This window comes from Maylandia zebra, linkage group LG1 (genome assembly GCF_041146795.1).
Source record: "Maylandia zebra isolate NMK-2024a linkage group LG1, Mzebra_GT3a, whole genome shotgun sequence".
NCBI lineage: Eukaryota > Metazoa > Chordata > Actinopteri > Cichliformes > Cichlidae > Maylandia > Maylandia zebra.
In genome coordinates this window covers 44,230,327-44,257,419 of record NC_135167.1, presented here as the reverse complement: position 1 = coordinate 44,257,419, position 27,093 = coordinate 44,230,327, and the positions used below count along the sequence as shown (strand labels likewise).

The window sequence follows — 27,093 nt, the reverse complement described above, 5'->3', positions numbered from 1 at the left end:
TAAAAACATGCTCAGCACCATCTTCTACGTTACCGGGTTGGTTGGTTGCGTCTAATAGACTTCCATTAGTTCATGTTAGCTAACTAGCGACAGAACTGATAACTCGGGGGGAAATCGAGGGGACTAAAACTAAAAATGAGCTTAAGCGGGGTCGCTTTTGTGCTGCCCCTGAGTGCAACAATGAGTTTTAGGTTAAAACTAAGGATATAATTTCCACTTTCACTGTATGTGTCTTTAGCAGCATTTGTTTTTTTGTTATTATTTAGCTAGCTTCACTCGAAACTTGAAAGACGTGTATAGTGGTATTTTGAGTGTGTAATAATCCTGCTGTTTGAGGGCTGTTTGTTAAGCTTTGTGGCTAGGGGAAAAAACTATGGAGGTCAGAAATAAAGCGTGACTGAAGAGCGGGAATAGAAACAACCTTGGGTAAGGGTGTGCAGTGATTGAAAAGGAGAAAGGAGGCAGCATTTCCTTCAGTCTCCCCAAAGGCTCATTAATGGATTTAACCCCAGGGCTTTTCTACTTCTGGCTTTCTGGTCGAGCTCCAGACTTCTCACTGTCTCATCAACATAGTGAAACGAGTAGAGTAGAAGATGGCGGAGGCTAAAAACAGAGCTACGAGAGAACAGACACCTATCTGATATGAGGGATGTTTGTACTGGTGTTACTAGTGGCTTTTAATTTCCTAGGTTCCTTTTTGTTGTATAGATCAGGTTTTTATCATCATTTTGTTGTGGCACTCAACAATGAGGAGACATTTAGCCTGCTTTATTTAGTGCAGTGTTTGTGTCTGTGTGCATGTGAGATTGTGTATGTATATATCTCTGGGTGCAGTAACACATACTGTATCAAATTTTAATTCATTTACTTTGTGCACTGAGTTATACTGGCAGGTTTGCTTCACTTATCCATTTCACCTGGCTTAATGAGTGAGTGACGCAGAAAGATGTAGAGGCACAGAGTGATGATAGAGACTCCAGGAGCATAGACTGTGGTCCTCACACTGTACCAGCTTAATGTTGAGTAAAAGAGGAAGCCTGTATTTTTACTGGTGTGTGTGTATGTGTATATATATATATGTCTAAAAACGTGTTTGATAATCTGAAAGTGTGACAAATATTTTTTTAACAGCACTGTAACATAAAAGCAATGTAAACATACATGTGAGTAGTTTAGAATATTTGACACATCTTACAGTACTTCAAATGCACATTTGCAAATTACAGTTTATATTAAGCAATGGAGAAGACACACACAGAGGACACACAAGCATAGAAACAGTTTTATAGCTGCAAATTATATTGCTTTAAGATTAGAACCATAGTTAGTCCTCCCTCTGTTATATCTTCCAGAAATGGGCAGTGAGTTGCCAGGGACAGTTTCAATGCCAGGAGCTGTTGGATCTGGACCGGTGAGGATGGGTGGAGCCGTCCCAGGTCGTGGGGGCAAGAGGAGATCAGGAGGGTGAGTGTCTTTACTGCTGATATGCTGTGGAAATTAGCTTTAAAATTAAAGGATCAAAAAAGCTTTGTTGGGTCATCAGTCCTTTAAATCCTGTTAGTGTTAAATTTACTGTATTCTGAACTAGTAAATGCAATCGGTGTAATTGTATTGAGGTTTAGGACTCTCGCAGTGTCCTCAATACTGCAGCATAACTGTATTGACACGACAAATTTTCTTATTGTCTTCTGCTTTTAAATGTATCTGCACCTACATGTCTGATTTTGGGCAATGAGTACACCATCAAAGAGCGATTTTTATCACTCCTGGGAACAATGCTAAGCCTCTCTCATCCTCGTTGGAACCGTGCAAGATTTAACACGTTGGTATTTCTAATTCACAGCGGTATGATTACACACTAGACAACTCGCTGCAATAAACTCACCACTTGCTAATTGCAAACTGCTCAGTGGAGTTGGTCCCACTGTGGGACATGGAACTGATTCTTGCTCTGTTGATGCAGCAAGATTCATTGCTATTGATAATGGAAAAATGCAGTAGTTCAGCATTTTCCCATTATCAATAGTAATTATCAACACATTGTGTCTATTGATAATACTTATTGATTTTTCTAAGAAGCGTGGGTGCTCACGTAGTTGCATCCCACAATCTCAATACCAGAAAGACAATCAAGGTTTAAATGAAAAACTAGAAGTTTGGGTGTCTCAAACTTTGAAAGCATATTGTTTAGAAGACTCGTTTATAAGAATAGTTTCTCCGCACAAGATACTATTTGTGAGGTCCAGCTGTTCTCTCTGCAGGAAAAAGCCAACAATGATCGTCCCTTCCATCGAGTTGTGATTCATTAACAGTATTAACTGAAAAAGTAACTGTATACTGTTAATACTGTTCTGTCATTCACAGTTTCTGTGAATATCCTCGCACATTTTATTCTGTGAGTGATAAAATGTGCGAGGATATTTTCTCACCTCTTTATATGAAAAATATTCTAGTGGAAAATGGAAGAAGTTGTTTGAATTTGTCATTTCAACTTTAAAAAGGATTCATTTAGAATGGAACCACATCTCATACTGAAGGCAGACCGCATTAGCATGGAAGTCACAGAATTACAAGAATGATCTGGAATACACATCGATTGCTCTAGACTTTGTATATTTCTGTTTGTTGTACATTAGTTGGTCAGTTTACACTTAACGGTGCACTTAACCCATGCACAGGCAATGTAGAAAGTAAGGTATGGCTCAAGGTTGCGATACAGTTTACTCCTGTCTATGGTGTTCCTGCTGTATGTGCCCAGCTCAGAGTGTATGTGAACGTGTTCACGTGTTTGTGTGGTTTCGAAATGATGTCAAGGTAACGAACAGCTAAAAATCTTCTCTGTTGCCTGCAGACAGTGTGCATAACAGTTTTAATTCTCCAGCAAGTATTCTTAACAGCAAACCCTAACCCTGAAAAAGGGAAATGGGCCCATGCTCCTATTGGCCCACCACTCGCAGGAGGCGCCATAGGGGTTGGTAGCAAAGTGTGTTGGGCGGCGGCCAGAAGCGGAGGCCCTGGCGGACCGACCCCCAACTACCAAAACTAGTGACTGAGACATGGCATGTCACCTCTCTGGTGGGGAGGGAGCCTGTTAGTGCATGAGTTTGACAGAGGTACCAGCGAGATATAGTCTGGCTCACCTCCATGCACGGCCTGGGCTCTGGAACCACTCTCCTGGAGAGAGACTGGACTCTGTCTCAGTCTGGAGTTGACTTTGGTGAAAGGTACCGGGCTGGGGTGGTATCGTACTATCCCCTCGTCTTGCTGCCTGTAATGTGGGGTTTCTCCCAGTGGATGAGAGGGCTTGTTCCCTGCGCCTTTGGTTGGGGAATAGGTCCTGACTGTTGCCTGCACTTCTGCACTGAACCACAGTTTAGAGTACCCAGCTTTCTTGGGGTTCCTGGGTGGGGGTGCTTGAGGGTGCTGGGGACTCTATTGTCCTACTGGGAGACTTCAACCCTCATGTGGGCAACAACAGTGAGACCTGGAGGGGCGTGATTAGGAGGAATGGCCTCCTGGATCTGAACCTGAGCAATGTTTTGTTATTGGACTTCTTAGTAAACCACAGTTTGTCCATAATGAACACCGTATCCGAGCAGAAGTGCACGTGGCACCAAGACACCCTCAGCCGCAGGTCTGGTCATACGATTATAAATTCGAACATCAATCACCAGACCTGTGGCCTAATGTTCTGGACACTCAGGTGAAGAGAGGAGCTGTGCTGTCAACTGATCACCACCTGCTGGGGAAGGATGCTGGACAGACCTGGCGCACCTAAACGTGTAGTGAGGGTGTGCTGGGAACACCTAGCAGAGGCCCCGGCCCACTAGATCTTAAACTCACACCTCCGGCAGAGCGTCAACAGCATCTGAGACTGGGGACACTGAGTCTGCACCTGAGTTCAGCATCTCCAAATTAAAGTGAATAAATAACTGTAAGTGACACTTGACTCACTTTTAGTCACTTACAGTTATTTATTCACCTCTTCAGTCAGTTAAATTTTAAAACTGTGTATATACTGTATATTCTGTGTGCCTGTTTATGCCCTGTCCTTATCTTCAACGCCATGCTGCTCTGTTGTATCTTAATTGCCCCTCGGGGATAAATAAAGTCCTTCTGATTCTGATTGCTGAAGCTGCTGCACCTAGTGGAAGGCTTTTACTTTGGTGGTCTCAGAATCTCAACACTGCTTTTCACAGAGGGTGTGGTTCTGTTGGCTTCATCAGGTGATGGCCTACAGCTCACATTGGAACGGTTCGCAGCCGAGTGTGAAGCGGTGGGAATGAGACTCGGCACCTCCACGTCTGAGGCCACGGTCCTCAGCCAGAAAAGGGTCGAGTGTCCATTCTGTCTCAAGGACAGATTCTTGCCCCAAGTGGAGGACTTCAAGTATCTTAGGGTCTTGTTCACAAGTGAAGGGAGCAGGGGCAGGGTACCTGATCACAGGCAGGGCCTAGGTGTTGACAGTTCTTACCGTTCAGCTCCTCAGGACTTGCCTGACCCTTTGCAGGTACTTGGTGGTTACAGCTTTCTCAGCGGCCTCTTTGTGGTTCCCATTCGCCTGTGGGACTCCTAGGTACTTGTAGCTGTCCTCAATGTCTGCAGTGTTGCCTTCTGGTAGTTCAGTCCACTCATTTCTGACTACCTTTGCTTCTCTTCATTACCGTCCGCTGTCTTTGAGTCCAGCTTTGTCCAACCATTGGTAGGTATTCTATCAATGACAAAGGAGCTTTTCTACCTCTCCTTACGAATTACAAATTGCTTGTAATTTGTCGGCCAAACGTAGCTTGTGGCTATGTTCTGATACGTTTATGCAATATTTTAATTTTTTTATTAAAAACATACTTAATTAAATTAAGAAGTGGTAATTCTCTTTCCTGTTGTTGTTTCTCAGAATGGACTTTGATGATGAAGATGGAGAGGGGCCTAGCAAGTTTTCAAGGTGAGAACATTCACAGTAGATGGCACACATACTGTCTGAAATTGTTGAGTACATAGTTCATGAAAACCACACAGTTTTTGTTTCAGGGTACCGGCAGGTGCAATGAGTTGTTAATGGTTTCTTGGAACAAAGTAGCAGTTATGTTGGTTTAAATTGGTCCCTTAATTTGAGGTATCGTTCTAAAAATTCCCATTTTGTTTTGAGAATCCTCCTGATACCCTGTTTGTAACTGATGTGGACACATCGGGACTTTTTTCTTTTACATAAAGGGGACTCGAGTCTTCCTCTCACTGCATCTCAAGTGTCCTCTCACAACTTCCTTTCATTTCAGCCTGTCTTTCATTTGTTCCTTCTAATACAATGTAATGTGTGAGTGTGTAGGATAGTTCTGAAGTATAGCAGTCAGTGCTGTTTGGAGCTGACGGAATCTGTGAAGTTGAACAGTGACAATGGAGAGCAGGAGCTGCTCTCTGCTGGCTACACAAGGAACTGCATTTCATGTCTGATCCATGTGGATTGAGAAAGGCATACCATGAAAGGATGTGCCGCTGCATATGCACATTGTACATCTGCTGTTTCCACTCCAGCATATTCATCGTTGCTTTCTCCCATATGCAACAGCTTTCATTCACCTTGCATCTTATTTCATGACACAAAAGAATGAACTGAAAAAAGGAATTCACTTTTATTTTTGAGGGGGGATGGTGGGTGGGGAGAGCTGGTACTGTTTTAGGCTATAACACCTGAACTGAAGGTTAGAGGGATGAGCAAACACACTGCCCTGTGTACAGGCAGAGTGTGAAAGGTTCTCAGTCAGGTAATATTCCCTGCTAGGGGTTGAATGCGGTCTAATATTTGTTTTAAGAACTGATGAAGGTGACATGTCTTTACAAACAAAATACAAGCTCAAGCAAATGCGTCACATTTCCTCCCACACTCACCTTGAGGTTGGACGGTGCAGATTCACCAGTTTAATTATTTAATTTTTCTTTGTTTTTTGTTGGAATCTGAACAACTTAAAGACTTTTACAGATATTGTGGACTTAATTTAATCATAGAAACAATATTCACTAGTGGGTTTGTGGGGTTTTTGCAACTTGCTTATGAGCTATTGTTTGATTGAAATTCTAGTAAATGTTTAGCATGAGATGAGTGGTCCATCAAGATGTTTTCTAGCCTCATGTAGAATTTGACACTAGATGACATTTGAATGCTGGGGTTTATGTGTATTGTAGCGTGCTGTAACATGAAGTGGATCGATACACTAATTTAATTTATTAAACAATTAAAAAGATTGTTAATTTCATTTTAAAAAGGAGGCAAACACCCTCCTGTGTAACTGGGCTCAGTTCGTTGGTGCCTTGACGTGGCAGTAGTAGTGGTTGTGAGTCACTGCTGAGTCAAGTGACAATCCTAAAAACACACATGACCTGAGAAACCATCTTGTTGTCCATTTTTGTACATCAGACTTTGTCGCATTGATCATCAATCTTGAACATGTAATGAAGTATTGCGTGGCAGCTGAATATGGACAGTGAAGCTGCTCTTGATACTTTTCCTGTATCTACATGTTTGTCACGCGTGTTACATGCTGTGTCCTCTCCTTTCTGCAGGTATGATGATGATGATCAGAATCCTGGTGGGGATAAGGAGAGATACGCCAGGTAGGCTTAGCCAGCTGGGCATAAAGAGGATTTTGCATTGATGCAGGGATCAACAGACACTTTGATCCTAACAACAACAAAAACACTTCTGTGTTGTTAGAAATGCTCACAGCGAGGTAATCGGAGCACCACATCCAAGATGGCAACACTGAAGTCTCTTTTTTAGCCTTATATCCTGTGGCAGGGCTTTGGGATTGTTCAGCGGCGTGTAGAACACGAAGGTCTTTGTTAGACAAACAAAAGGGAACCAAACAAACTAAAAACAGGGAGGTAAAGTTAGACACTGGAATTTGGGGAAAAAGTAAACTCAGTAATGAATTCATACAAAGTTAAAATAATCAAAAATAATCATAAGTAATAAAAAGCAAATTCCAGAATCATGAGGTTTATACTGCAAGTCTTCTCTCCTCTCACAGGGTGCTTCACAGCATGGTCGACGTTCCTGCTACATAACAGAAACGAGCAAGAAGCGCACTTTATCAGCCTTGCATTAAGATTTGGCTTCACTCTGTGTTTTGTTGGCTCTTCATGAGTATAGCCAAACCATAAATGTAAAATATAACTATTATCTGAAGCCACAGAGCCTTAGTTGTACTCTGTGGTTATACCTTTGCTGTTACATCTAACAAGATTTCCAGGATGGTTTTTTCCATACTTGGATTCCCAACATGTGGGACAGATGTAAGCCAAGCCGAGAGCTTCCCTTGTGTGCTGAGCTTATGCAGGCTTGGTATGTTTTATTTTGGTATTGTGCAATTGTCTTGTATTTTATTTTATCCATTTATTTTTCAATTTTTACCCAAAATTTTCTGAGAATCGCGAGTTTCATGAGAATCTGTGAGGTGTCAATAAAAACTGCCAACTTGGCTCCAGCATGATTTTTATGTATATCCACACCGATATGATGGATTTTTTTAAAAACCTTTCTCTGCTGGTAAATCTGTAAAGTCTGCAGCGTAACCTGCTCGATGGAGCACACACAACTTAAAGATTCATTGGTTGTTTTTGTGTCTTCCCCAAATAAAGTGGGACCAGCTAATCTGGTCGTTGTAGACTCGTGTCTGTTTGTATAATAATGGTCAGAGTGCAGGAGATTATGTCCAGGATTAAGACTAATAGGTGTTTTTTACAAATAGAGTACTTAACAATACTTGGAGGAGCCACTGAAGTCCTTAACTGTTTGTGCCCTGTGTTATTGTCACTGCTTTCTTCTTAGATGAATATTTAAACACTGAATTGTTAAAATAAAGAATAATAATTTGACAACAAAGGGCATCTTTGAGATCAAATTGTACAGTTATTCATCTAAAGTTCCAAAACATCCTGATAAGATACATCCCAAGGCTGCAAGGGGTTCTCAACTTGCATCTTCCAAGCACCTAACTGATCTTCTCTCTGTTGTAGAGAGAACCACAGTGAGATTGAGAGACGCCGGCGCAACAAAATGACCCAATACATCACCGAGCTGTCAGACATGGTCCCCACCTGCAGTGCTTTAGCTCGAAAACCTGATAAGCTGACCATCCTGCGCATGGCTGTTTCCCATATGAAGTCCATGAGAGGGACGGGCAACACATCTACCGATGGCGCCTATAAGCCTTCCTTTCTCACGGAGCAGGTACTGCACTGTCAGAGGAGCAAAGCTCTAGCTGCTCACAGCAAAAAGATGGATGGCAGTGGAACTGAAACTGGCATAGAAAAATATTTTTTATTGTGAAATTTCATCACAACAAAATATTCAACAGTCAACTGTTAGTTGAAGTGGGAATGTCTGGGAACAACAGCAAGGATGAGGTTGGCCAAATAAAATCACAGAATGGGGTCAGTGGATGCTGAGGTGGGTGGTGCACAGAGGTCCCCAACTTTCTACACAGTTAATCATTACAGACCTCCAAACCTCACGTGGTCTTCAGATTAGCGTAGAGGAGAAGAGTGAGCTTTGCAGATTGGGTTTCCATGGCCAAGCAGCTGAAAGCAAGCACTACATCACAGAGCGCAATGCAAAGTGTCGAATGCAGGAGAGTAAAACATGCTGCCAGTTGTCTCTAGAGCAGTGATGCGTATTCTCTGGAGTGATGAATCATCCTTCCCCGTCTGGCAATCAGATGGACGAGTTGCTGGGAGAACAGTACTGTCGGACTACACTGTGTAAAGTTTGGTGGAGAGGGGATCATGGTGTGGGGCTGTTTTTGTGTTCTAGTGAATGGAAATCGTAGTGCTTCAGGATAACAAGACATTTTGGACAATTTCATGCTCCCAAAGTTGTAGGAACAGTTTGGGCCCCTTGCTGTTCCAACATTAGTGTGCACCTGTGCACAAAGCAAGATCCATAAAGACGTGGATGAGCGAGTTTGGTGTGAAAGGACTTGACTGGCCAATGTCAGTGTCTGACCTCACAAAGTGCTCCTGGAAGAATGGTCCAAAATTCCCACAAACAGGCACTTAAACCTTGTGGAAAGCTGTTTCAGCTGCAAAGGATGGACGGACAGGATTAAGAATGGGCTGTCACTCAAGTTCATATCTATGTTAAAGGAGACAAGCAAATGCTTTTGACAATATACTGTCTGTCTTCTAGTGTGCAACAAAGACCACTTTTGTTAAAAGAGGTCTTTAAACTGCACTTGGTGACCATTGTGACCAAAAATCTGCACGCTGTAAAATCTCATTCGTTCCCAGAACTAAAAAAAAACAATTATGCAAACTCATTGCCTCAAAAAAACTAAGTAAAGGTTACTTAAGATAACTAAGTTGGGCAACGTACTCATTCTGAGTACAAAGTAATAAGATCAACTTGTTGTTCTGACCAACATCTCAAGTTCTACTAAATTAAAAACAGTTTGTGGCTACTTACTGTTTTTCATTTTGCTTACACACAAAGTAAATGCAACAAAATCACACCATGTTTTATCATCCTTGAACTAACAACACTTAATATAAACAAATATGATTCAGAAAGAATAATTAACGTGTTTTGTAATGGAGTTAAAATCAGCCCACTTTCATTTTCAAATGCATTATTATGCCATTCCCAAAAAATGCTGTAAATCTGATATAAACAACCATCCTTATCTGCGGCTGAGTCGTGGAGGCTACCAGCCAAAGCAGAGAACCCCACACCACCTCCTCCTCCCTGGCCACTTAATCCAGTCTATCCAGGGGAACTCCAGCATGTGTCCTGGTCCTGGGACATGCCTGCAACACCTCACCCAGGAGGCGTCCTTGTCAGATGCCCGAACTATCTCAACTGACTCATTTCGATGTGGATAAGTAGCAGCTGCACACTGATGCAGAGCGGGCACTCCACCCTTTTCTGGCTGAGGACCACGGCCACAGATTTGGAGGTGGTGATTCCAGTGAGGGCTGGAGGCAACCACCTGATGCTTAACCAAGCTTAAGCTGACAGGACATCTCTACAGCTTCATGGCAATTACCATCACAAGAGGCACCAACCGCCTTGCAGTCACAGCTCCTTGCAGCAGCTTCAAGATTCGTAAATCTTGCAAACCACAAACATGTTGAGAAGACGAGAGAGAACAATATGGAGCTGTCGGAATTCCCCATCACTTTCAAGAGTTTCAGACTAGACTAACCAACCTGTGCGCTGCCTGAATTGACTACAAGAAAGGCAATGACTCAGTACCTCACGCATGGATCCTGGAATGCCTAAAAGTATACAAGACCAAAAGGACACTAAGAGCCTTCATTAGAAATTCAGTGGGAATGTGGCCAACAACACCAGAGGACAACTTTAAGCCAAAAGTCAGCATGAAGTGTGGGATTTACCAAGGAGATGCTCTCTCTGTGTGCATAGGCCTGAACCCCCCTCAGCCAAATGATCAACAAGATTGCTGCATTCGATATCCCTGCAGCACATAAGAGCAGGGTGCTAGATGCTAGCAGGCAGGGCATACATAGAACGCCATAACCAAGTGTTATGAAACATCTGCACTGAGTATGGCCTGGAAGTCCTGAGGTCAAAATGGGACACACCCCTTAGGGTGGTTGAGGATGAAGTTAAGATCCTGTGGGACTTCCAGATGCAGGTAAACAAACTGGTGCTGGCAAACCAGGTGAGAGGAAGATGGCTGTAATGAAAAATACACCTACATTAAGAGATGGCAACATCAGGAAGAAGAAACGCAAGAAGCGTGAGAGATTCCAAGTGCAAGCTGGAAACGAGCAGCTGCTTCATGCTGTTTCTGACTTTAATACTGCATCTATTGACAGTCATGCCCTTGCTGCTGTTCTCCCTGCCTGCGGCCATATATGCAGACGGAGCAGCAGCACGGAGCCATGCTACCAGATCTCAATGACTATAGCTCAAAGTAACAGGAAACCTATTTCTTCAACATTACCAGAGCTGTAATTATTTTAAGTTAATCAAGAGTTTCCATCTTCTGATAAACATTTATATCTACTTAAATGCTTTATTAACATTTACTTTTACTCACTACATCTTAATTTGAGTTGAACACATTTTCACTGTGTATTTGGTTGAAATTAGCTTGATTTGTCTTTGTCTATTTGTTTGTGCTTCTTGGTTAATCAACCTTTCTTTCCCTGTAGGAACTAAAGCACCTGATCTTGGAGGCGGCGGATGGCTTCCTGTTTGTGGTTGCTGCAGAGACGGGTCGGGTCATCTATGTATCGGACTCGGTGACACCAGTGCTGAACCATCCCCAGTCTGAGTGGTTTGGCAGCACTCTGTACGAGCAGGTCCACCCTGATGATGTGGACAAATTGAGGGAACAGCTCAGCACCTCAGAGAACTCCATGACAGGTAGAGAAAGGATCGTCACAAATAATTCTTGCAGCTTGACGTGTTGTACTTTTGATCATTGTTGTTTCGTAAAATGATTTGAGCAGCAGAGCGTCTTTACAACCACCTGCTACACACACTCACCACCTGTCAGGCTGCACTACGCTTACCTTTTAGAACAAGTAACACTCTGATATTCATCACAGTCTGAAGGGTTCGCTCTTATTCTGAAAAGATTTGTTGATGAGACTTCATAGACTGGATTCATCATAACACAGTACGACAGAAGTGGTTGATCTGGCCAGCTGATCATCTCAACCCAGCGGCATAAGGCTTGAGTCACAAACATTTGGGTTTCCTTCTCATTCTGTTCTGACATTTTTGATTCGTACCACCATTTAAGCTTCAGGTCCAGTTGAAACCGTCCTACAGCCAGCTATGTTTTGGTTATTTATTTGTGAAGCTCCACAGTTTGGAGTCACTGTCACGCGGGGAGATCACAGGTGGGTTCTTGCTGTTTGGAAGATGAGCAGCTTTCTTCAATCTACCACTCCTCTCCACCTCGCAGAACTGAGTGTCATTATTGTAACGTTGGACACAGAGGAAGAATCAAAATGGGGAGAAGAGGAGAACATTTAAGATTAGGGTGGAATATTTATCAAAGGCATTTTAATTTAGCATTTAGAAATGGAACTCTGAAACTATTATTAAGATTTAGGTCTGGTTTAAATCTGCTGTTAATCTTTCTTATATTTGGTGTTACATTATAATTCTAGCTGCATACATATGATGTATTTAAAGCTGAAAGACTGACAGTAACATTGGAACTCTAAAAACCTCTGCAATACTTGGATTGCTCACTTGAGGGCAGCATTGTTTTCTTAAACCTCCTTCTGCAGACTGTAGTCTGGATCACCACAAAGCGTGCCTGTTGGTCTGTGCGTGGACTCCAGAGTGCCTCTGAACACCCAGCAGTACTGTGTAATCCACGTAACCCAGTAATCCCCGTGTCGAGCTCTGGCAGATGAAAACACACCAGAATGCACGCGTACACAAGCACATGAGCACACGCGCACAGCCTTTGAAGTCACTGGGTTGAGTTTAATTCACTCCTCTTCTTCTCCTCCTCATCGTGTGCGTGGCTGCATGGTTTTCCAGTTTGTTGATGTGGAAGGACTGAACAATATCCGTCAGCTCCCAGTAGACCAAAACTCTCCAAAGGAGTTGCTGATGTCTGTAGCTCATTGCAGAAAGTTGATTATTTTTGGTGAGAAGGTCGTAGTACAGTTCACATCTTTCTTTCTTTTTTATTATGGCACACAAAAATATTAATGCTATTTTTCTATTCATATTTAGTTTAGCCCAGTACACTTTGTGGAAGTCCCCAGAACCACATCCCAGTCACTTTTAATGAGGATATGTCCTTCAACTAGTACCTGCCAGTATTTCTAACATACCAATACAATACGTCCCGGTCGTTGTGTCCTTGGGCGAGACACTTCACCCGTAGCCTACTGGTGGTGGTCAGAGGGCCCGGTGGCGCCAGTGTCCGGCAGCCTCGCCTCTGTCAGTGCGCCCCAGGGTGGCTGTGGCTACAATGTAGCTGCCATCACCTGTGTGTGAATGTGTGTGTGAATGGGTGGATGACTGGATGTGTAAAGCACTTTGGGGTCCTTAGGGACTAGTAAAGCACTATATAAATACAGGCCATTTACATTTGTCTCTGAGTGATGCTGAAATACAACAAATACTTTTGCATTTGTTGCTTCTAGACTCATCTGTTGTAATTCCTTATCTCACTATTCTAAAAGCTCCCTGAAAATCCTTCAGTTGACCCATAACATCCTGGAAGTTTTTCCTTACTAGAGTTTTTAAAAGTAAAATCGAAGGCAGAGCCTTCGGCTGTCAGGCTTGTGGAAACAGCTCCCAGCTTGGATTTAAGAGACGAGTACAGTCTTTGATTATGATTATCAGAATGCTGGTGGCAGCGTGGTGTTCGACGGGTAGCACTGTTGCTACACAGGAAGAAGCTCCTGCGGCGTTTGTGTGTGGAGTTTGCAGACATGGGGCGAACATGTGTGGCAGAGGGTTAGGGTTAGAGCAGGGGTGTCAAACTCAAACACACAGAGGGCCAAAATTCAAAACTGGAACAAAGTCGCGGGCTAACATTAATATTTATTGGAAAACAAATCTTCCTCCAGATATGAGAATGAATCTTTTCTTATGGACTCAAACAAGTTTTGCTGAAAAACTGAATATGGAACAAGCAAAGCTTAATACTAAACAATATATATATTAGCTGTATAATACCAGTAGGCCAGCTCTGATAGTCATTTGGTATGGCTTCGCGGGCCAAATGTAATTAGGCTGCGGGCCAAATTTGGCCCGCGGGCCAGAGTTTGACACCTATGGGTTAGGTGGTTCTAGACTGACTGCAGGTGTGAGTGATGGTCTGCCTCTCCCTGTGACGGTCTTTGGTGTACCCGGCTGCTCACCTGGTAACATCTGGCCCAGGGATCGAAGCAAACTTCCTGCACTCCTTCCTGAACTACAGCTGCACCTGTAGTTTTTAGTAGAGATGGCACGATACCACTTTTTTATGTCTGATACCGATATAATAAATTTGGATATCTGCCGATACCGATATGAATCCGATATAGTGTTTTTTAATAAACAAAACTGTTTTTTAAATATCTTGCTGCATTTTGTATAAGTTCATACTCAAGTTTAAAACAACAACTACACTAAAGCTATTCTGTTATACCTGTATGCAAAAAAAATATTTCATAGTTCAGCAATACTGATCAATCTAATAAACTTAGACCTACACCATCCTCCCTATTCTGGTATTTTAAAGAGTACTTAGCATAAATATTAAGCAACCTAACTAATAGGGTTCCAACTCCCAGCAACAACAAAAATAAATAAATAAAAAATAGGGAACCACCCCTCACGCTCCACCTCATGATGCTTAATCGACGTAATCAACCTTAATTTGATGCAGTGTGAAAAAAAATGCACAGAAATCAATTATTTTTCAAGAAATATTAAATAGATTCAACATCTTTCTTCAACAAAATTGCAGACTGCACAGATGGTACCTTCCCAAAGGAAAAAGTACTATAGCTTACTAGGGTATATATTAGACTTAATAGTTACTATATACAGTAATGGACTTCTATACATTTTACATCAAATTAAAACTTTGGCTGTCAGATAATTATTTATTAAAAGCTCGACATTTTAAATGAGAATAAGAAAGAAAAGTATGTCTTTGTGCCCCCTTTTCCCTGTTCATGCCCTATCGGCCCCCCTGGCTAAACTTTGCTAGATCCGCCCCTGCACAGTTACCAGCCGTCAGCTACATAGAAAAAGATCCTGGTGTAGAAAGTAATATTAAATACATTCTAACAACAGCTGATCAAGCTTAAACGTGCTGCTGTTGTTCAGCCGCTGGTTTCCTCTTTCTGGTGCAAAGTGGGCCAAAAGCAAACGAGAGACAGACTCGCGACAGAAAAGCCGATCAGCTGATCACAGATCAGTTTCATGATTGAAGTAGCAGCAAGAGGAGGCAGTCGCTCCATATATCGCTTGTTAAGCTTAACGCAGGAATGCTTTACATTCAGAGATGGACTTACACACTTGCTTTACTTCTCTCGGGGATAACTTTGTCGGAGATGAAATGCCGGGTTGCTAGCGAAGCTCCACATGCTATCCAGACCACCGACAGGTCCCGCATGCCACAGCCGCTCTATCACGTGATGCATACTGCTCTGACGTGCTAACGTTCTGAGGTGAGTTACGGCGTGTTGCAAGTTTTGCGAGGTGCTTTCGTGATATTTAATGGATCGGATTACATTTTTTATTTTTCTCCGATATCCGATCCAGTCATTTAGGTCAGTATCGGACCGATACCGATATGTAATATCGGATCCGTCCATCTCTAGTTTTTAGTTTGTCCTGTTTGTTGTATGTGGTGCTGCTCACGGGGGATCAGCTGGTTATTTGTGTGTCTAATATAATACCTTAGAGTATAAAGCAGTTTGAAGGTGTGTTGTACCTTATGATAGCTGAATCTCTGGTCCTTAACCGAGACGTTGTTGGGTTCTTTTGTGACGAGTGAGTTGGTCCACGTTTACTATGGTGCTTAACCTTCTTTCCTCTGTATGGATCATTAAGTTTGTGTGTAAAAAATCTAATATCACAATATGTTTACATAACCTCCAAAAACTGTTGTCTTCAACCACTTACTGCCTAAAGTTGCACTGCTGTACTCATTCAAATGGACCCTTCATTACTTTTTTCTACTTTGAATAAAAAAAATCTGAATGAATTGAAATGTGTGGTTTTTTTTTTTTACCATCAGCTGCACTCAGACTTTCTGTGGTCAGCACCTTTAAGAAACAAAAATCATCAAAAGTACGTCAAACAAGAAGTCATGAGACAAAATTAAAAGCGAAATAAAAAGGCACTCTTTTGTCTTTATAACAATAGTGAAAAAAACCATCTTTTTCTTTGTGTAAGCCACTAACCTGCCACTGTGAGAGCTTTGTCCAGTGTTTCTTTAAACTACCGTAACTCTTGAACAGCTTGAGTGATCTTAAAAATTCCAACATAATTAATGATGCATTTGCAGCATGAGGGGGAAAAACTCGACGTGAATTTTTTCCGCTTAAGCACTTTATACTTGATGGGTACGATAAAGCCGTCATATGTGGGGAAAACTCAGGATTCCTTGAGTATATTAAATATATAACGCCCACCCCCAGTGTGAATATCCAGTCAGCTTCATGGTTTCTGGATACTAAAAGTAATGAACTGCATTTCTGAGAGGTCGGTGAAGTTGCTTTTTTCTGGCCGTCTCAGTAATCAGCTTTCTCTTCAAGCCTTCAATTCGAATGTCTCTCTTTTCATCCCCGTCTCAGTGCCAGTGAAGAGAATTGGTTGAGGGATTTAATGTGCACTTAGATCCCACAAGTGGTTTGATGTCAGTCACAGGACGATTAATTAGGCTTTTTACTGCAGCTTTATTGAAACACTCATTCTAGATACAACAGACTGATTGGATATTGCTAAAATGGCAGTATTGATGTTGATCAAACAAACATTTTACTCTGAATAGATTCTGATCTCAAGGTCCTGCATGGATCTACTCCCGAGAAACTGACCCAATGCCATTTGTTTGGTTCATTACCACAGAGGAAATCAGTAAACACGTTCTTTTGAATGTGATAAAGGATGAGCCTGTACTCACTGCTGCTGTCAAAGCAAAAGTACACAAGTACACCTTAGCTTCACTGTGTTCGAGCCATCACTTACAATCAATAGAGACAGACCCGCCTGCTGCCACTCATAAAACTACATGTCCACTTGATGCGTTTTTCTGTCATGAAACACTGTGGCACTCAGGATTAGCACCCAGATGCTTCAAACTGCTTTAAAGCTGATTTCAAAATGAAAAACAAAGCAGTGCTGGACCGAACGTAAAAGAGCAAAAAACACAGAACACTGGGCGAAAGACCCAGGACCGTGGCAGTGTTGTTGCAGACTATACATGTGTAATATTATTATTAAAGATGTTGTTTGTGTGTCAACAGGGCGAATTCTGGACCTGAAGACGGGAACGGTGAAGAAGGAAGGACAACAATCCTCCATGAGGATGTGCATGGGCTCCCGACGCTCCTTCATATGCCGAATGAGGTGTGTGTGACCAAGTTGTTTTTTGGGGAGGGGGGATTTTGATTTTGTGCCTTTCGAGCACCCAAAAGTCAAGACTGCTGTGGGCTACCTAAAAACCAAAACTTCCAGTGGGCCCACCCAAATATACATACTTAAATTTCAGCTACGACCTTTGTGGCCCTCCAGAGCCCCAGCCCACAAATGACTGCACTATAGAGCAGTGCATTGAACTCAGAGTTATATTACAGCACATAAGACGAAGACGGACAACCATTCAAAATGATAGTACAGTAACGACCGGGTTAAGCTTCATATGCACGGTTATGGAGTAGATGGTGGGATGTTTAGCTTGGCCGTTAGTGTGATTTTACTAGTTTCTCTGGGTTTAATTCCAGATGAGTTTTACTTGTCAGATTGTTTACATATATAATGTAAACGTGATCCATGGAATTTTTCAAGTGGTTACTTTTTAGTGATCACTGCATCAGTCATTTATTTGGGTAATGTTAAAGTGTTTGGGGAAAGCAGGGTAGTCTGATGTAAGGCCAAATCTGCTCTTTCATTGCTTTCAACTTGAGCTTGCATGTCAGCAGACTGAAATCTGTTGAAATGCAAGCGAGCACAGATGAAGTGATTCTTAGCAGCGTTTGATGTATTGTAGCAGGAAGGGAGCGTCTCTGTTTTTTCTACTTTGTTGTTTTAGTCTTTGCTGCGTTGCCCCTGGATCCCTTTAGAAATAGGTCATCTCAGACCTATAGGGCAGTGGTGAGACCAAGATTGAGACTTGCGTTCAGTGTAATATCTATTGTTGAGGTTGCTGACGAAAGGAAATGGAAGCCTGGTTATAATGATGTGTCTCTACGCCTCCCTCTAATCACTGCAGCGTTAGTCCACACAATAGCAATAGCAGCCTGTTAAGTGCAGAGTGCAGTCACTTATCCTGCAACCACAACAGCCTCCCTACTGTGTTAGGAGCTATAAAAAGGTAACACTGACAATGACATCTAATTTAAACCGGGACAGTTAATGGATGTGTTTATACCAGAAATATAAGATGCAAATCTAGCTCCAGAGCAGATCCCATAAACGTCACATCAGAAAGAAGTTAAGCGGTCACAGAAATGGTTGGGGATCTGTCATTGTTGTGAGACTTTTACATCAATGTGGGCAGAGTAGAGCACTGCTTTATTACCACTGGTAAGCTGTTTACTGACAGCACAGTTTGTCTAAATGTGCCTATGAGACACCTTATAGGAGGTGTAGTCCATGTAAAGCTATGTGAATAAAACAGTGATATTTTCTTTTAACCCTTTAGAGCCGGTCGGAGCGGGCACGCTCCGTTTTGTGTAACTATTTTTAAATCCCGGTAGCACCGCAACCACGTAAGCTAGCACAATAATTCTTTTTGCATATGAAACCAGAGGAGTTGTACTTACATCTGATGCCATCAGCTTGTCCTCGGTCACAGTCTCCTTCCACATACAGCTTTGCAAAAATTGCATAAAAAGCACTTGCAGCAACAAAAACATAATATTCCAGAAACACGCTTTGCCGATCCGATCAGCTGTTCGTAACACTTCCTACGTCCATCAGCGCGAACTATCGCATGTCCGCCATGTCCTGCCCGAAACCGGAAGTGACGTCATTTTCGCGGAAATGTAGTTTTTTTTACCATCAAGGCCTCATGAACCTAAACTGGTGTTTTTAAAAGTTATCTTTGACTTTATGACTTTCTGTGTCGTTTCTGGGATGCTGAGGACTCATATTGCACTGCTGGAAATAGTTTATTTTGATGCAGATGCTTTTTTGCAAATTTGCACTATTATATTTATTTTCGTTTTTCCTGCAGTGTATAAAAATTGGTGTATTTCAAAAACAAAACTATAAAGACACTCAAAATAAATTTCCTGTTGTTGTAAACTATTTTGTGCAACTTTTTTGTATTTACAGTTTTGAGGGATAAGCCTCTTAAATTTCTCTAACTAGAAATGTATGTTAAAAAATCAAAAACGATTTTCAATTTTTTTGTAGTTTATTGCACTTTTTTGCAATTTATGTAATTACTATGCACCTAATGCAGACATATTATTAAAATTTAGGCTGTAGTGGTTGTATTGATGTATAGCAACTTGAAATGCTCCCATAAATGGCACTACAGCATGTAAAAATATAATATAAGCTCTGGTGGACTTGGTTCTATGGTAGGTCTTAAAGGGTTAATGGTCAAACCTCAAAAATGTGTATTTTTTTTCAAATAGGAATGGCTTATTATCAATTATTTTTATGTTGTTGTTTTTTTAAATTAATGAATAATGAATGAATGATGTGTTGATTTAATTATGTTTTATTTACATAGTACCAAATCGCAACAAGAGTTGCCTCAAGGTACTTTGTATTGAAAGGTAAAGACTCTACAATGATAATTCACAATCAAAGTCACAGCTGTAGGAACAGCCTAGCTACAGTCAGTAATGGCCTCATTTACTTAAAATGTTACATTTTACATTGTTGGAGAATTTTCCAGCTTCTCCCACTGACTCCCTTTAGGGGTCACTACAGCTAATCATCTGCCACAACCTCACCCTGTCTTTAGCATCGTCTTCTGTCACACCACCCGTCCTCTTTCAGTACATCCATGGTCTTCCCCTTTTTTCCTGCCTGGCAGCTTCATATTCAGTCTCCTTTGTCCAGTAGAGTCACCATCTCTCTTCTGCATATGTCCAAACTATCCCAACCTTCCCTCTCTAATGTTATGTTGTCCATCCTGCTCACTCCCACTGACAACCTTAACATCTTCAACTATGGCACCACCACTGCTCCTTTTGATGAATACTTACCACTAAAAATCAGGAGTCTGTTCACATGTCGTGCCTGTCAGTGTAAACCTTTGATCCTGTGAGGTTTATTTATTGACCTTTTGTCATGCATCTCACGCAATTCCAATTGAACAGTCCAGCAAATGATATTTTATGGTTTTATTTTATTGCATTGGACTTGGAGTTGCTCAGGTAGACTTCATGCAAATGGTGTTTCTCATCTAGAAGATGCGTGATTTTCAAATATAGACAGCAATTCTGTCCATAAGAATTATGAACAGAATCAGTGACAAAGGGCCGTCCAACACCCACTGGCAATGAGTCTGATTTATTGTCTGTGGTCCAAACTCTTGCAACGGTTGTATGAGGACCGAATGGCTCCTAGCAATGGATCAGGCTCCACCCACAGAATCCTCAGACTCCTCCTTCAGCATGATAGCTCCCTCCATCTCCAGTGTCCACCATCTGGTTTTAGGGTTACCACGACGACAGGCACCGGCCACATTTCTGCCACAGCTCAGTGAAGCAGTTTCATGTGCTGAACATGGTCCACTTAATGTCCCCAGTCTCCCGCTGAATGCTAATCTGCCTACGGTGCCTCTTGCAGGTGGTGGGCTTACAGAAGGGTGGGCTCATGTCGCTTCTTCGGGGTATGCCTGGCTGCGCCCCGTAGGCTAAGGCATGGCCACCAGGTGCTCTCCTTCGGGTCAAACTCCCCAGGCCGAGCTCCAGGGCAGGACCCTGGTAACCCTATCCCACGATGGGTGAACTGTTCCCTGGATTTTACATTCATAGGGCTTTTCTGAATCCCTCTTTGTCTGGTCCCTCACCCAGGATCAATTTGAATGACAACATAGCCCCTGGGATCCCTGGGACAGACAAAACCGCTCTATCACGATAAGGTAGAGATTCACTGTGGGGCATTGATATAGGGATTTGCTAATAACACAGACAATGCGCTAATAAGGCCTGAAGGCCTGATATCTTTACATGGTTTACATCAGGGTTATCAAACTCAACTGCACAGGGGCCAAAAGTCAAGGCACACTTTAGGTCGTGGGCCAAACAAGAAAAACATTTATTGAACACAGTAAAACATGTTTTTTTAAACATAAATATGAATAAAAACAGACGGGAATATTATTCCTTTGGTTATTATTGGTTTGCGAAGCAGCTTGAAGTTCTCTTTTTGTGCTTCAGAGTCACCAAAGTGCCGCGTGAACTCAGTGCGCTCAGCTTATCAGCAAAGTGCGCCTTCTTGGTTCAACATTACTGCAACAGGGAAAGTGCGGCAGGTTGCACTGGTGCATTTGTGACAGCTTCACGTGAAACGCCTTCACCGTATCATACATGTCATGTCCATGAACCGACAGGTTTCCTTGCTGAGCTCAAAAACTGTTTTGAGAACTTTCCCATAACTCAGCCAGCGGAGCTCTGCATGAAGGAATGTGGGCAAACTCTGAATCCATTTCCCACATAAAAGACTCAAACTGACGGTGATTTAAACCTTTAGCTCAGATAAAGTTTACAGTTCGCATCACGGTGATCATTACATGCTCCATTTTTAGGACTTTACCACACAGCGTTTCCTGGTGTGTGATGCAGTGATGTGCTGTTAACTCACCGGTACAGTTCTCCTGCATCTTTACTCGCATCCTGCTGACTAGTCCGCTTTTTTCACCGCACAGCACCGGCGCTCCATCTGTTGTAAGTCCAACAAGTTTGTCCCAGGACAGTTTCACCTTGACATACGTTTAAAAAAAATGTCTTTTCCTGTCGTTGTCCCGTGCATCGATTAATGTCCAATATTTCCTCTCCACGGATGAAGATGGCCAGCTGTGCAGTGTCCATCATGTCTGTACTTTCATCCACAGTAAGAGAGTATGCAATAACGTTTTTGCTTCTTTCACACAACTGTGTTCTTAAATCAGTGGCCGTCTCACAAACCGATCAGCAATCGTGTTTCTGCTCAGGCTCACATTTGCTAAAATCTGCGTTTTTGTCTGGACGGAAGACGTCGCACAGCTTCATCCTGCAGCTCTTCAGAGCGGTACCGGGCTGATTTGGCTCCTCTGCTACGATAAAACTTGCTTTCACAACAGCTTCACTTTGTGGTTTTGCTCTGGTGACAAACGTCTGCTGAAATGTCAGGTTCTACTTCCTGTAGTTTCTGCGTTTAGGTTTTTCAGCTTATCCTGACGTTTTGTCTCGCAGTGCCGTCTTAAATTAAATTCCTTCATTACAGCCACATTAGCTCCACTAATAAGACTCATGGGTTTACCAGCATGTCTGTAAACATATATTCAGCCTCCCACCGGTGCTGAAAGGCTCTGCTTTCAGAATCTTTTCTCTCCACCATTGTGAGCGGCGAGCTTCACAATAACAGAAGTTTGACTCGATTGACGCGGGAATGTTCCCAGGTAGCCTAGCGTTCAGCAAGGAGGCTGCAGCGCTGCATTATGGGATCTGTGTGTGTTATTAGCGCCTCATATCGCCAGGCCATGCATAACAATAATAATAAATCTATATAAAATGATCTCGCGGGCCGGATATAAATGTCCGCCGGGCCGGATGTGGCCCGCAGGCCTTGAGTTTGACACGTTGTTAACATATCCTGACTTTACTAAGATTAGGATACAGTGGGTTTAAATCAAGTCTTCGAAGTGTGAGTATATTTTGTCGATAAGGTATTTTACAGTGATGACTTGTTGATTCTTCTGTAACATTAGATTTGTACCTAGTCAGCTGTGAAAGTGCACTCACCAGGCTTCTAAATGCCACGAAAGAAAAATCCAATATATGGCTCATACCTGATTTTTAAATGACCTTTTTCACACCACATATGCTCAGGCTATATGCCTTTTTATCCTTAAGTAATATTACTAGAAATGTTGTCTCACAGTTTTCTTACCAGGTGGCTGATGTTCTGTATACAGCTCATTAGGATTTCCCTCTGTGTATATTCTCTCCACGCCATCGCTTCAGACCCTTTGCAAATCCAGTTTGTTTCTAAATTTGTCTTTTTCTCTGTGTCAGGATGTGACTCGGTTTGCCCCACAGCCCTCATTACCCTTTGGCAGAAATGACATGAAAGCAGCACTGACTCCTTTGAGAGCTTAGAAAAGCCTCGCCTTTTCCATTTTTTCCCCTAACATGCTGTTTTTGTTATTGCCAGAGTGTGCTCTTAGCTTGTTTGGTCTGGATCTGTCACAAAGGCCTGAGAGTTGCACGGAGCTCAGTGTGTTATATTCTCAGAAATCTGTTGACTTTTTTCCTGTTGCTATTCTGGCTCTTCATAATGCAAACAGCATGCTGGAAACACTGAAATGCATCCCCTCTGTGACACATGCAGAAACAGCACTAAAGGAGAACGCAGCATGATCACCAGGCTAACATTTCTGTGGAGCCTTTATTAGATTGAGTCTCGTTTATGTAACGTTCATCTGCAGAACTAACCTATGGAGAGAAATTTGCCTCAGAAGTGCTGCAAATGTGTGTGAGATGATGTAAAGCATGAACTTTACAAACGTGTACAATAATTTGTAGGTAACTTTTAAAGGCTAATGAAGTTGTGCTTCAATCCACACAGAAATATGAAGCAATGTGACGACACGTAAAACTGTTTAACAAACTATTTTCCATCCAAAGCTGAATAAATACACACAAATCTTAGTTTACACTTGTGGATCATATCTTACACATTTGCAACACCTTTGAGGCAGATATCGATTTAGTTATTAAATGGTAGCAGTGTCACCTTCATTATGTCCATTAGGTCGTCTACTGATTGGACGCTGGTGGTTCGATCCCTAACTTGGACAATATACTAACCCCAAGATGCTCTCCGATACATTGGAGTATGAATGTGTGTAGATATTAGAGAACACCTTAGGAAAGCATAGGAAAAAGTGCTTGCATGAATAAGTCTAAAAAGGTGACTGAAGCTGCTATTGGTCGCTTCACTCTTGCTCTCTGCTGTGCCTTCATCGCTCAGATGCAGTCAATCCGCTGCACTATATTAGCTGCACTGTATAAAGCCGCTCCTAAACGATAGGTGTCGCCAATCAGACAATATCGTGCCATACGAAAAAGTTAACGCTGAAAGCCAAGTGGGTCTTTTCACAAAATCAAGTTTGCAACATCTCTTTTTGTGTGTCAGTGTAGCTTCTGTGTAGGATTACTATTAAAGTGGCGGTAAAAACTGGCATGATAGTACGCTCGTGTCTTCAACCCAGCTGCATCGGCCGCGGCACAAAGCACCAAGTTATGAAATTTAAGATGTGCACGACCGGCCGATGCACCACAAAGATTGTCTCGTGACACAGAATGTGATTTGAAAATCATCTTGAGACGCAAGCCACGTGGCGAGCATAAAAACCACTGGACTGAAGGCATATTGTATACCGCAGTGGTCCCCAACCCCCGGGCCTCGGACCGGTACCGGTCCGTGAATATATTGTCGGGCATAAACCGGTCCGTGGCGCAAAAAAAGGTTGGGGACGCTGGTATGCAGGGCTTTGAGGGACAGTAAAAACTCCCTATATAAGAATCAGTCCATTTACCGTGCACTGTTTTGTTTTGTTTTCGTCCTTCTTCTTCTTTATTGTGCTGGTAATGTGATGTGTGAAGGCTGAAGGCAGTACCTTCCTTGGTGTGGTTGCAGGTGTTCCCCAGGGATCAGTTCTGGGCCATCAACAAGTATCAATTTCCATTTTTATGCTGATGACACTGTGATGTATTCTGTTGGTTCCACACCTCAGCTCCAACAATCCTTTGATACTGTTCAGCAAATTAGTTTCCAATGTTTCCAACACTAAATTAAATTCATTGAATTTTCCTTGGTTTGAAGATTGATTTAGTATTGAAATATAAATACTTCAGAATTTTGACTGATGACTCTTGAAAAGACTTTTGTCTTCCAATATGTGATCTTACAACATGCGTTCACAAAATCTGGTGCCAAGGGTTTGCACTCAGTTGGAGAAAAAAGTACTTACGCAGGGAATCGGCTCCACAATGAGCTACGTTTGAAGCAGCCTGTTTCTCTGAGTTTAAACAAATGCTTAATATTTTAAATAGTCAACGATCAGCATACAAATGTTTCAATGGATGAATTGTCTGACAGCTCTGTGAGTAGTGAGTACTCTGTAACTGTCTCATTTTGGCATCTGTAGTTCAAGATGTGCACACTTTGTTCTGTTGCAGTTCTGTAACACTGTTGTCTGTGTTGTGTGTTTGTGTGTAGATGTGGCAGTGCTCCTCTGGATCACATCTCCTTAAACCGCCTGGCTAACATGAGAAAGCGATACAGGTATGTTTAAGGCTTGAATGGCAGCCATGGTTGTGATCCAGGCGTAACTCCTGACTTTTCTGGGGTTGAATGGAATATAGACACTAAGCTTTGTAGCTGTTACCAACTAAACCTTTATACAGTAAATATTTTCCTAAAAAGGAGCTTTTATTTTAACAGTCAGAGCCTTCGAGTTCTTCTTGTACTAAAGATTTAAATGCAACAGTGTAATCATATTTCCACCAAAGCAACCTGATACTCCGAGTTGTGGGTACATTTTTAAGGAACTAAAAAGTTATATCAGAAATTCTCTTCTCATTTCATCATTATGTTGTATTCATTTTTAAGTGTAAAACTTGTTTCTTTCAGCGGAAAAATGAAACTGCAATGTAGCGCTGATCTGTGTTGCTAACATGTTTTGGTTTTTCCCTCCTTTGTCAGGAATGGCCTCGGGCCCTCAAAAGAAGGAGAGGCTCAGTACTCTGTGGTGCATTGCACTGGCTACATCAAAGCCTGGCCCCCTGCAGGTAAACAAGAGTGCACTCATACATATCACACTTCTACTGAGAGTTCTTGTAAGTGAGATGTGGTGGTGGCCTCTGCTGAGCTCTGGATCAAGACTTCAGTCTAGCTGTATCTCTGTATCTACAGAGTTCAAACAGTTTCTTGGTGTCTTGTGACAAAAGGCTTTTTTTCCTGTCAAGTTCATGTTCAAATACAGTCCAAAGGAAACATTACATCTTCTCAAGTCTTTGACAGCTGGAGTGGTGTTGTACTGTGTCTTTTGGCTGATGGGTTTCCCAGCGGACAGTTGGGTGTTTACAATGAGAACAAGCTTGCGTGTTTCAGCCTCCCTTTCTCACTCCCACTGTAAAAGGTTCTTATGCAGTGCTTCTCTACTTTACCTTAGCCCTCAAAGTGCTTTATACAGCATGTTATTCACCCATTCACACTCTGATGAACACATCAGGAGCCACTCAGGGTTCAGTATCTTGCCCAGGAATACTTTGGCATGCAGACTGGAAACAGGGCTGGTACTTCCATCTGTTGGTGAATGAACAAGTGACCTTTTAATTAGCAGATGAGCTGCTCTACCTGGGTGAGTCACAGCCATAATGATACATACTCAGGAAGATGTGCTATACAGCTCAGCTGGACTGGGGGACAAAATGTTAAAATAGATTTTCTTTGATAGAAATGAGCGATGCCCAATATAAAGTCAGTACAAATCATTCTGTCTGTGTTCTGACAGACAACACAAAAGTCCAACGACAGTGAGAGTAGGACTGAGCCAATCCTGTGGTTGGCACAGAGTTAGAGCCACTTCAGATTAAGTTGAAACACATGAAAACATGAGGATCAGCATCATGTCCACAAAGGCTTGGGTATGCTGTATGTGGCTGCAGACACGAGTGAGATGAGCAGTAGCGTTACTTATTATGGAACCCTGCAAACACATACCAAGGCTCAAAAGACATTGTTGATCAGAAGTAGTAACATTTACTTACACCGAAACAGAAACTTTACAGCTTCAGTCAGCTCTTACTACTGATGGTGTTTTACAAACGGAAGCAGTCCCATCCTTCCACTGTTCACTGTTTACCTGTTCAAGACCTTAAAGTTCCAGATATTTTCAACTGCATAATTCTGTATGGCAAAAATTAAGAGCGACGCTGATACCACAACAGGCAACAGCTGTAAAAGACAGTCAAAAAGTAAGGCCAGTAAACCGCAAAGTAAAACCAGTTAGTGAAACCATTAAGCACAGTCAAAAATGTCAGATATACACGGCTGATTAAAGTAAATGACCCTCATTACCAACTCGGTCCATAACCATTTCTGTTAGCACTTGCCCAGTGGCAGGTGGTGGATGAACAAACAGCTGCATCTCATCTACCACACTGAATATGCAGTGAAGCTGCAGATCCATCATCAGATCCATG

At 42.3% G+C, this 27,093-nt stretch overlaps 1 protein-coding gene across 5 annotated transcripts in view; it reads left to right on the top strand.

Annotated features, from left to right (window-relative positions):
• The window catches only part of arnt2 (aryl-hydrocarbon receptor nuclear translocator 2), a 65,210-nt gene that overhangs the window by 6,655 nt on the left and 31,462 nt on the right, over positions 1–27,093 (top strand). For 3 of the 5 annotated variants that reach the window (XM_076887264.1, XM_076887268.1, XM_076887269.1), the window contains exons 2-9: positions 1,353–1,464; positions 4,895–4,942; positions 6,556–6,606; positions 8,011–8,224; positions 11,173–11,386; positions 16,963–17,065; positions 25,106–25,171; positions 25,592–25,677. In XM_076887264.1, coding sequence (XP_076743379.1) covers positions 1,353–1,464; positions 4,895–4,942; positions 6,556–6,606; positions 8,011–8,224; positions 11,173–11,386; positions 16,963–17,065; positions 25,106–25,171; positions 25,592–25,677 — 894 coding nt within the window. The remainder of the gene's footprint in view (positions 1–1,352; positions 1,465–4,894; positions 4,943–6,555; positions 6,607–8,010; positions 8,225–11,172; positions 11,387–16,962; positions 17,066–25,105; positions 25,172–25,591; positions 25,678–27,093) is intronic. The other 2 variants (XM_014411406.3, XM_014411407.4) reach the window with 1 other exon arrangement.